We start from the raw sequence: 11,825 nt of genomic DNA, 5'->3' as shown, positions 1-11,825 counted from the left end.
CAGTAAGAATTATTTGACGTAATCAAATAAATCATTAGAAGACGCACTCTACCCGCACAGTAGCATATTCCATTGTGTCATTCACCAGTCATTCCATAGAAAACATGAAAAATCCCAAGTCATTTCAATTGCAAATTATATTACTATACACGGGGAGGGTTGACTTGATATCCTTTTCTTCTAGCTTCTCCTTTATTTACTGGAAGAGCCGCCTGCTCTTTTTCAAGATTCAGCTCAGAGGCACCTATAGGAATTCTCCATTTATAGGCGTTCGGCTAACTGCCCGAACGTGATGACATCACACCAAGGACGTAATGACGGGGGGGGGGAAATAAACCTACGTAGTGATTGGGTGGATGACTGCCGACATTTTGTATTTGTGAAGTTGTACCGTCGATGGGAGTTAGGGGACCCGGACACAAGTAAACGTGATCGTACACAGCTCTCTGGCTGAAACATACACGGGAAGTGAGTTCGGCACTACGGCTGAGCAAAGGGGGAAAGCTCACCGCGAACACTGTGTGCCGCCAGACAGTCCGGAGGAGGCCTCCATTTCCTGTTTGCTCTGACTGAGCCTTTAGGTAATACAGCACTCTGGTGTGTGCTCGGTAATAGAGCTCCTTTGGCCGAACTCCGCGGTAACCGAGAGCAGCCAGCCAGATGTTACCCGTCACTGTGTTTAATCGAGTATAGTGAAATGTGGTTAGGTGTGCGTGGCATTTCCTGTGCGTCGTAAATCTTCAGATTGCACGGATGATACATATTCATTGAAAGGTTAAACCGCTCCCCTGTATGAACTCCGGACAGACTTTTTTTTATAAACCCTTGCCCCATCACAGCAAGTGTTAAGTACTCATTTTAGTCTAGGTTAAAAAAAAGGTTATTTTCAACCGATCCTCTGAGCCGACTTGCTCTTACATCCGTCCTTGGAGCTTCTCTCCCCCTTCTCTGCAGCAGTCTAAGGTCCCGTAAACCATCATGTTCTATACATAGTGTATAGATGTGAGGATGCCGAGGTACATTCCAAAGCCGCAGCGTAGGAGGAGACATGCTTCAGTGAACAGAGAAGCAGGGAGCTGGCTTGGCGGTTTAGGTAGTATAGCCTAGCAAAAATGAGCACTTAGCCCTTGCAGTATGGGGGTAGCCCCACTGCAGGGGTTAAGAACACTTTTGCCTGGAGTTCTTCTTTAAATGTTTACTTGCAGTAAAGTAGGGAGTTGCTTCTGGCAGTAAATCACAGTGGAGGTTGAAAACTGTTTGTTTTTATTCATGCAGTTAGGAATCAATCACTAACCCTGGACACACAATCGGTGCGTCCCGGGATAGTGATCGATTCCTAAGCGCATGCAATCGTATCACATATGTTTACTTGCGGTGTGCCAGCGTTCTGTTGCTTTCAAATGCGGTTGCTGTCACCCAAATCAATAACTTGAATGGGTGACAGCTGCCGCTTGTAAAAAGCAGATTTGAGATTCCTGCTCCTACATCGTAGATGTGAATGTAGCCTAAAGGTGCCCATACAACTTACAATTATCTACAGATTTTTGCGATCGTATTTTTGTCTGAAAATCTGCCAGTTGATGGGAAGTGCACAACCTCAATTACTGTACACTGGCAGATTTTTGTCTTTCAAGCAGGCTATAAAATGTTCATCTAGTTGGATAAAAATCGACAGGTTAGTGGCGTTGTTGTACAACAAAAGTCTCAAGATGAAAACTGCACATGCTCAAACGAAAATGTGTTCTTTCGATCGATGAAAATCGGCCACTTAGTGGTGCTGACGAATCTTAATTGTGAACTACATTGGTCTGTGCATGATTGGCTAGCTGAACGAAAATTGAACAAGCATGAGATGTCTGGACAAAAAAAGTTGTACAGTGGTTGTTATTAGGGATGCACCTATACCAATACTAGTATCGGTGCCGATACCAAGTATTTCGGTGAGTACTCGCCCAAATGCTCCGATACCTTTCCCGATACTAGAACTTCCGGTCAGAGGAAGATTTCCTCTGACTGGCAGTGCGGTGAGGAAAGATGGACCCGGAAAGCTGGCTCCATGATGTTTGGCTGGCTTGATGCTGATTGGCCGGGAAGCCGGCTTCCCAGCCAATCAGTGTAGAGTCTGGCAAACAAATCTGATAATATAGCGACACGACCCAAACCCTGCAGGTGCCTAATTCCCCTCACATAGATCCTTAGCATTCAGTTCGTCGGCCAGATCTGCCGTCTCCTGTGTGCACACTGCACAACGCTCACATGATCAGCGTTCAGCCTGCTACTGTGCATGCACAGGATTTCTGAATGAGAGCACTGGGCAGTCTGCGCATGCACAGTAGCAGGCTGAGCGCTGATCACGTGGGCGCTGTACACGGGAGACGTGGGGAGATCTTGGAGAGCGCTGGCCGAGGGACTGGCACGTTAATGAATGCGATACGCATCTATGTGAGGGGAATTAGGTGCCGGGTCGTGTCACCATATTGTCAGATCCCAGCCAAACAGAATGGAGTTGGCTTCCCGGGCAATGAAGAAGCCTTCCTGATTGCCCGGGAAGATGGCTCTATGCTACTGGAAGTGCCGGTATCTGTACTCGGTATCGACAAGTACCGAAATATAAGTATCGGTACTCGATACCAAAAAACCGTTATCGGTGCATCCCTAGTTGTTGTTATTGTTATACAGGATTTATATAGCACCAACAGTTTGCACAGCGCTTTACAATATAAGGAAGACCTTACAATCACAAGACAAGATGGTAAGGAGGTCCCTGCCTGTGAGGGCTTACAATCTAAAAGGGAGGGGGAAGTAATACATGAGGAGGTAGCTGTGTGGGGATGAATTGTTTGAGAATGTGATGGTTCAGCGGTTAGGATGAGGTGGGATAGGCTTCCCTGAAGAGATGAGTCTTTAGGGAATGCCTTAGGGCAGTCAAGGTGGGAGACAGACGGATTGGTTGGGGTAAAGAGTTCCAGAGGATGGGAGAGACTCTACAGAAGTCCTGGAGGCGAGCATGGGAGGAGTTGACAAGGGGACTGGAAAGCAGGAGGTCTTGGGATGAGTGGACGGTTAGGGTGATACTTTGAGGCAAGGTTTGAGATCTAGCCGGGGGCAGAGTTGTGGAGTAGAAAGATATATTTGAGTGTCATAGGCATAGAGATGGATTGGAAGCCATGTGTGGTTATTAACTGACCAAGGGAGGAGGTGTAGATGGGGAAGAGAAGGGGTCCAAGGACAGAGCCTTGAGTGACCCCTACAGAAAGAGGAGGGGAGGAGTTAGAGTTGAAGGTGACTCTAAAGTAGCGCTTGTGTAGGAGAACCACGAGAGAGCAGAGTCTTGTAGGCCAAGTGAATGGAGTTTTTTGAGGAGGAGCAGGTGGTCAACAGTGTCAAAAGCAGCAGAAAGATCTAATAGCAAGAGTACGGAATAGTGGCCGTGGTTTTTAGCTGTTAGTGAGTTTTAGGAGGGCGGTTTCAGTGGAGTGTTGGGGGCGAAAGCCAGACTGTAAGGGGTCGAGAAGGTTGTCATCAGCGAGGCGGCGACTCAGGCGGCTGTAGATATGGTGTTCTAGGAGTTTGGAGGTGAATGGGAGTAAGGAGATTGTTGAGGTCGGTAGGGTCCATTGAGGGTTTTTTGGGTATTGGGGTGACAAGGGCATGCTTTAGAGGGGATGGAAAGCTTGAAAATGTGAGTAAGAGAGTGTAGGATAGAGCAAGAGGGTGACTGAAGTAGTGGTGAGCGAACAGTGTCCAGGGGGGCAAGTGGTGAGGTGGGTGTTGGAGAGAAGCTTTGTAACCTCCTCTGTGGTGACAGGGCCAAAAGAGGAAAGTAACAAGTGTGATGGGAGGATTGTAAGGTGTATGGCCACTTTTTATAGCTTGCATTCAGTAGTAGTAGGTAGCTCATTAATTCATGTGCTTTCTGTTTTAATAGGACTCATTAAGGAGGTCTGATCTTAAATCTAGTAATGGCTACTAATCTTGGAGAACAGCTGAATCCTGAATGGTATGTATTGCTGTTGTTAATGGATTTTCGCCGCCTTATGCATCCTTTATTCCTTTTGTGCAAGTGGAGTTATAATATCTTGGTTACCCAGAGTCGGCTCAATTGTAATAGCCATGTCATTGTAATGCACACAAGAATGTAAAAATCTTACTGAGCAGAATCCTGCAGCCTAGTTTAATAGCCCCCATTGTTTCTTGCTATTTGCGATATATGTGCACAGATCTTTATGGCCTTTGCTGTGTCGCAGGAAGATATACAACTCATATGCTCAAATATCCTGTGCACTCTGTAATTTATTTCTGGCCTTGCTAATAACAAGTGTAACAGTAGTTGGTATGTACTCAGGGGTGTGGAAATTAAAAACAACAAACAAACTACTTGTCCAAGGATTAACCCCTTCGTGACGGGAGACGTACAGTGTACGTCCCGTCACAAAGTGGCTATATGACTGGTCACGTACACTGTACGTGCCGAGTTATATTAGCCTCTGTAATGCTGGTAACTGCTGATTCTCAGCAGTTCCAGTCATTAATTAATGCCTCACTATTGAGACATTCATTAATGAACTAGTTAAGCTTTTTTAAAAGCTTCTTTCTTTCATTAATGATACGGTATAATCAAAACTTGCTGCTGTGGAAGAATCACACAGCAAAAATGTAAAAAGTGTGTCAGTCATTTTAGGAACAGAAACTAAAAACTAGCTCAGTCATGAAGGGGTTAAAGCAGGAGCACAATCTACTTGTCCCTCATGACAATCTACTTGCCCTGATACAAAAAATATTTTTAACCAAAACTGTGTTTAACCATGAAAAAGAAGCACTTCTCATTGGTCAGCACATTGAGGTGCGGGGCTGCTCTGGATGAAAGTATAGGGAACTGATAGTACACCAGTACCGCCTAACGGGAAGGACGGTTTGCTTAAAGGTCAGTATTTTAGGGAGGAGGAAAGAGGGGGCCAGATTTGAGCGGGTAATTCCATCTTCCCAAATTACTTGGGAAAGTGAACTTACCCTTTAATGCACATTGAGCCTGTTGGTACTGCTGCCCTGCTACCTCAATATGACACACACGATAGAATGGGGGCAGCACTCCGCGCACACAAACAATGCCCTATGCGTGCGTTTATTCATGCAGATGGTGGGGTTGGATTTTTTGATTTAGAGTTATTTTATTCACTTTTTTTGAAATTCAATTAAACTCCCTTACTTTCCAGGCCATTTTTAATTATTCAGCGGTACGGTACTTTTACATTTATTCCGTCATGCAACGCTGTACTGAAATTCATTTTATACCTTTTTTGGGGGGGGATAGATTAGAGCTTTCTTTTGGTGGTATTTAATCACCACTGCCGTTTTCATTTTTTACTATAATGAAAAATGACCGTAAATTTTTTGGGGAAAAAAACTTTCCCCTATATTAAATTATGAAACATTTTATTATTACCCAGTTTTTTGGTAAAATAGAAGACTGTGTCAAGTCTGATAAATAGACTCCAAACATGTCAAGCCTTAAAATTGCACGCGCCCGCAAAACCTAAAAAAAACTACAATACCCAAAATTGGTCATAGGCGAAGCCTTTACCACTCATTAGTTTAGTCTTATCATTGATGACTGCGCTTAAAATGATTGCTCTTACTCCGACATTCGCTTCGATATGTAACGTAATTCTCTTTTTTGCACGTTGGCGCACGACGCGTATTTATGGTTATATATGGGTGGGCTTAAATTTTTTTTACACCTGGGGACCCCCAAAGAGATCTGCTTCAGCAGCTTCTCTGGCTATAGCAGCCAGAGAAATGACAGCTGAATGTGGAATATAATACACATCACTTCCGCATTCAGACCTCGGAGGGAGAACAGCAAGGAGGAAGATGCTGATCCTCCTGACGTCCGAGACGGTCTTGGGCCGCAAAGGGGACAGCAGAGCCCGACTACGGCTGGCTTCGGCTCCCTGTGAAGAACCCGTTCGACTGAAAAAGCTCAGCCAAAAGCCCGGCAGTTCACTTGCTGCCGTTTGCTCCTATTCTCATAGGGGCCAAACAGCATTGAGTGAATAGCCGAATGCCGCAGAGCGGCATTTGGTTTGGTTATTCTGTTTGCTTCCTCAGAGGTAGCAAACTGGATAAAAAAGGACATTTAAAAGAAAAAAAAAGATGTCGTGGGGTCCCTCCCCCCATACCAGACCCTTTAGGTCTCGTAGGAATGTTAGGAGGGACCCCTAGGTAAAAAGTAAAACAAGAGGGGGGTAGCGGGGTTCCCCCCTAAATTCCCATCCATGCCCTCGGCATTCGGAGGGTACTTTCCCAGGTGCCTGGGAACCCAGATGCTGCCACCCCCCTTCTAATGAGTAAGGGGTACTATCACCCCTACTCATTCACTAAAGGGTTAAATGTAAATAAACGCACCAGGCTTGTAGAAAAAAATCCTTTAATTGAACAAAAACACGACAAAAGTGATGCCCTTATTGGCACAGCCTATTTGTTGACATTGTGCCGTCAGCTATTAAATGGGTCTTCTTAGGTCCTGGCCAAATGAAAACAAATAGACTGAGCTGTTGGTGACTTCACAGCTGGCTCCGCCCATTTGTTGTCATGCAGTTACAGGCCACTGTCCTCGGGTCATTTTGAGAATAGGGGCGAACGGCAGCAAGTGAACTGCCGGGCATTTGGCTCAGCCATTTCAAAGGTTGGATCCAACAGGTTCTTCACTTCAGCTGAGCCGAACATGCTGAGCAAATCAGCCGTACTCGGCTGAAGTGACTAGCTGAACGGGGTTGTTTTGTGGAAAACCAAAATCCATGAAATTTCCAGGATTGGTTTGGGAAACGGAAAATTAGGTACATTAAGCTGTTTTTACATGAAGCTAAATGTTTTAGGACTGTAAACATGTGAATAACTTTTTTGGTTTGTTTTACCCAACAACCTTAAATTTTAGGAATATGTGGGCATAGATAGTCTTGCATTGTGTGAAGTTTGTAGGAAATTGGTTAACAAGTTCTTTTTTGTAGTTAAGCTTCCCAAAAAACAAGCTTAATGTAAGCTTTGTGGGAAACCAAAAACCATGAAACTTTTAGGGCCTGTTCAAATGATATCAGGTCCGGATCAGGTGCAGATCTGCAGACACGGTGCTACTGATAGAGTGCGTTTTGGCCGCGTTTTTGATACGTTCCATACTGACAGCCCCCTGGAGTGGTGCTGTCAGTATGTTAGCTGCAGTGCAGTGCGTTTTTGACGCGTTTTGCGTTTCCGGTCCGTTTCCTGACCGGACAAAATGTGACATGTCACAAAATGTGACATGTAACCTGAACGGACTGCCCACGTGAGAACTGTAGCCCATAAAACACATAGGGATGCATTTTTATTGCAGGAGCGTACGGATCAGGTCAGCACAGAAAACAGACGTCGTGTGAACAGGCCCTTAGGATAGGTTTGAGAAGTTGAAAACTTAGGCTGTGCAAAGTTCCAGGGCAATTGATTGATTGAGGTTTAGATGCATTTTCTGTTCGTAAATGACTGACACACTTTTGACATTTTTGCTGTGTGATTCTTCCATGTCAGTAATATACTTTCTTACAAAGTGCACCCACACATATTATATATTGTTTTTTAGAGGACAGATAGGGCAACATATTTATATCACATATGTGTGTCTAACGCCTCACTTAGGACAAATAAAATATTAAAAAGAGGAAAAAACTTTAAAAAAAACACTTTTTTTCCCAGTTTTGATTTGTAGTATTTTTTTACAAAACCAGCACAGCTAAAAAAAAATGCAATAAATACATTCATTTATTTGTCCCTTTTATTTTTTTATTTTTTTTACGCTTTTCACTATTTTTTTAAACTTAATGTTTTTTTTTTTTTTAATTATATCAAGCAGTCATTGTGAATTAATCTCACTATTTGTGCCTGCTCTGCTTTGACTCTCAGACACCCGATATTAAGGTATCTAATATCGGGTGTCTGAAAAAGGTTAACCCTTTTATTAATGGATGCCTCTAAACTGAGGGATACATTAATGAATGGTAACCGCTGATTTTCAGCGGTTACCAGCCTTCTAGTGCAGCAAATAACTAGTCACGTACAGTGTACGTGAAAAGTCATTTGGTCCCTTTGTGGCGGGATGTACACTGTACGTCTCACGTCAAGAAGGGGTTAAGCTCTTTTTACATTAAGCTAAATGTTTTAGGATTGTAAAAAAAAGTTTAATGTGAATAACTTTTGATATGTTAGGTTGGACTTATGTCTTCAACCTCAAATACTATGTAACTATGTTTTACCCAAACTGAAATTTTCATAATATATTGGCATAGAGTCTTGTATTGTGGGAAGTTTGGGGGAAATTGGTAGGTGGGAGGAGCATACAGGCATCGCGGTTCAACTCTGAGAAACGCCATCCTGATGTATTTTGAGCATTACTCAAAGAGCAAGATTTCATCTTTTTTAGCCATTTAAACTTATTTTAATGTACTACAAAATGGGAAGCATCTATTTTCTTGAGCAACGGTGTTCAAGATCGAAGAGAAAAAGGGGGAAAGCCAAGGAGGGGAACCTTAGCCAACGATCCCTAAAAAGGACAGACGAGCATAGTGGCGGAAGGAGTTTTGAGTAACAAGTGCTTTTGGTTTAACCTGTAATAGGTGGCCGATACTATCTGGTGAGTGCAAATATATTATTATTATACAGGATTTATATAGCGCCAACCGTTTTTGCAGCGCCTTACAATATACGGAAGACATTACAATCACAATTCAAGACAAGATGGTAAGGAGGGCCCACAATCTAAATGGTGATTAGACACGGCTAAATTGTTGAAAAACATAGCTTGTTCTATGAAAGAAGGGAAAGCATGGTGGTGGAAAAGGGAACGGACATATCATTATCCTGTTTTTTTGTAACAAAATGTTTATTAGTTTTGTCATAAAATAGGACATTTTACATAGGATTTGGTGACAAATATCGTTCAGATGTGATTTAAGCATTAAGGCGTAACTTGGTCACAAGCACCAAACAAAAAGTAGAGAGAATAAAGCAGAGGAGGGGATAGAAAAGGGAAAGGTGAGGGGGATGTCGTATAGAGAGTCCATTGGTGTGGGTCGTATTGGTATTTAAAGTTAGTTCACAAGGTTCGCAGTTAGCCTCCGGGGGTGCACCCACCTCACCACTCATTAATCAAGAAGCCTCTTATAGGTGTCTAAGGGTTTCCATATCCAATTCAGGTTGTTGGTGCAAAATCCAAGGCTCCCAGATATTTAAAAATTTGGTATGTGTATCTGCTAGTATACAGGACAGTCTTTCATTTATCATAATATTGTCCAATCTCAGAGTGAATTCATGGTATGGCATAAGTTGTTGTTTCCAATTGCTTGCTAAGGTCAATTTGGCTGCAAGGAATATTTGTGTCAGAGAGCCGTGGAATGTAGTTAAGGCTTGTAACCGTGGGGTCTTTAGGGATACGGGTATTAAACAGACAAGAAAATAAACGGTGAATCCTAGTCCAGAAGCGGGGGTCAAATGGACATGTCCACCAAATGTGGAACATGTCTCCAGGAAGAGTGCACCCACGGAAACACATGGCGGACGAGGTTGGAAATATTTTAGCCAGACGAGTAGGCACTAGATGCCAGCGGAATAGTACTTTATATGCAACCTCCACGTTAGTTACACTAAGGGAGCATCTAGAAATGTTTCTCCACACCCCTTCCCAGTCTTCATCAGTCCAGTTTAAATTGAGGTCCACGTCCCATTTTTGCAGAATAGGATTGCTGATTAGGATGCGTCAAGGAATTAAGCTTGGTATATAAGATTGACACCAATTTGGGCCCATCTGATGAGTAGAGACATACATGTTCAAAACAGGTAAGTGGTTTTTTTTCAGGGTTCTTCGCCGTTGTAGGGAAGCCACCCAATGCTGTATTTGTAGATATCTGAACATTTCTATGTCGGGAATTTTGTTCATTAAGGTAAGACCAGGTGAGACTAGCATTATTGCGAAAAAATTAATGAAGTCGATTATATCCATTGTCCCTCCACCATTTAAATAAATCTGGGTTAGCATGTGCAGGTGGAAATATAAGCTGTGAAAGAATAGGGAGAAGGGGCAGGTGGGGGTGACATTAAGTCCGCAGAATATTTCAGGGAATCCCACACTTTCAAGGCTTGTTTCATGAGTGGACTGAGGGATGAAGGTTTGTTGTTGGGCGGTAGCCATGGGAGGGCTTGAAGGGGAATTGGGGAGCATTCTGGGATTTCCAGCATGGTCCACAGGGGGATATTATTTACTCGATGGATGGTGATAAGCGGTAGAAGTTGGGATGCCTGGTAGTAATACAGGATATTGGGGAAACCAATACCTCCTTCTCTTTTATGTCTATATAGTGTAGACTTAGGGACTCTAGGGCGCAGAGGGTGCCAGGTAAATGTCTGTATACTCCTTTGTAAGGATCGCAGCGCAAAGGGTGATATTGCAATTTATCTATTTATTGCAGTTTATGGTGTTCCCAGGTAGTCAGTAAAGTTTTAAGGTATCTAAATAGGGGTACATAGTTGGCCAGGTATTTTAGGGACTGTGGTTCCCAGGAGAACGTGAAATTCTTGCAATTCGTGAAATTCTTATTCAGACTCAGTCATCATTATCCTATTTTTGAAGGACTGCAACGATCTATTAATATTTCTATATTGCTTTATGTTTATTTTTTTCATTTTTAGTTGTTTACACCAGATAATTTGTTTCACATAAATGATGAACAATATATGAATTTCTTTGGCGCAGTGCTGCTCATTCTTACTACACTTTGAGTGCTGCACGCATCACTAACTTGGGCACAGCTGCTTAATTATCAGAGATATCACAACCATAGCGCAGTGGTTTCATTCAATTAACAGATTTTTGTTTGTGTCCCTGCTGGATTCATTTCTATTTGTCCTGGTAACCATTGTCACCTGGACAGAAAGTGAAGGGAAATCGTAAATGTTTATGTTGTCATGAGCCTTAAGGTGCCCATACACCTTACGATTATCGGACGAAACTTTTCGTCCGATGATCGAACCGTCGTACGATTTTCGTACGACGGCCCCATCCTGCCCCGATTATCGCAAGGTTGAATCAGCGGTAGTTAGAAAAAAACACCTGGACGACTTGCGGTAATTGACCGCAATTATTTTCGTATGCACAGTGTTAATCGTACGACTTTTGACGGACGGAAACGCCACCAACCATACGAACATCGTACTATCAACCAAAGTTTTCAAACATGCTTGACCGTCAAAAGTCGCACGATTGTACAGTACTATCGGTCGGGCACTCTATTCACACGTTACGATTGTCGTACGAAAAGTCGATCGCATACGATTATCGTACGATAATCGTAAGGTGTATGGGCACCTTTAGAGGTGATGGAAAATCTTATAATGGTTCATCCCTTGTATAGATGGCCTCACTTGTCAGTACTGGGTAGGTTCGATTCTCCCTGTATTGTAGAGGCTCCTGGACATTGCCTATCATAGCATTATAGTGGAGCTTTAAAGTGACACCAAGCTCAGGAGTTAATTCTTAATGCATTCAAATTAGGGATGTCCCAATACCGATGCTAGCATCGGAATGGGGCCCGATACAGGGCATTTTGACAAGTACTTGTCAAAATGCCCCGATGCCTGGCGCCGAAGCTTGCGCTATGTTTTTTTCTTACTTACCTCGCCGAGCGTCACGTCACTGCTGCTCCGGTGGGCGGAGCTCCAGGTGGGGTGCTAATTTAGGTGGCCAGAGACTGCCAGATGACCCCGCTTGGAGCGCCGCCCACCGGAGTAGCAGTGACGCGACGCTCGGC

General features: G+C 43.5%; 1 protein-coding gene across 2 annotated transcripts in view; it reads left to right on the top strand.

The window, feature by feature from the left end:
• Nucleotides 1–521: 521 nt before the first annotated feature.
• LENG8 (leukocyte receptor cluster member 8) overlaps nucleotides 522–11,825 on the top strand; it is a 119,230-nt gene continuing 107,926 nt past the window's right edge. Inside the window, exons 1-2 of one of the 2 annotated variants that reach the window (XM_018570860.1) lie at nucleotides 522–568; nucleotides 3,928–4,000. In XM_018570860.1, coding sequence (XP_018426362.1) covers nucleotides 3,963–4,000 — 38 coding nt within the window. In that variant the 5' untranslated portion in view covers nucleotides 522–568; nucleotides 3,928–3,962. Of the gene's footprint in view, nucleotides 582–3,927; nucleotides 4,001–11,825 lie in introns of both variants that reach the window. The other variant, XM_018570859.1, reaches the window with a different exon arrangement.

This window comes from Nanorana parkeri, unplaced genomic scaffold, assembly GCF_000935625.1.
Source record: "Nanorana parkeri isolate BGI_ZX_2015 unplaced genomic scaffold, ASM93562v1 scaffold1613, whole genome shotgun sequence".
NCBI classification, from domain to species: domain Eukaryota; kingdom Metazoa; phylum Chordata; class Amphibia; order Anura; family Dicroglossidae; genus Nanorana; species Nanorana parkeri.
This window is presented reverse-complemented; position numbering and strand designations above follow the sequence as displayed.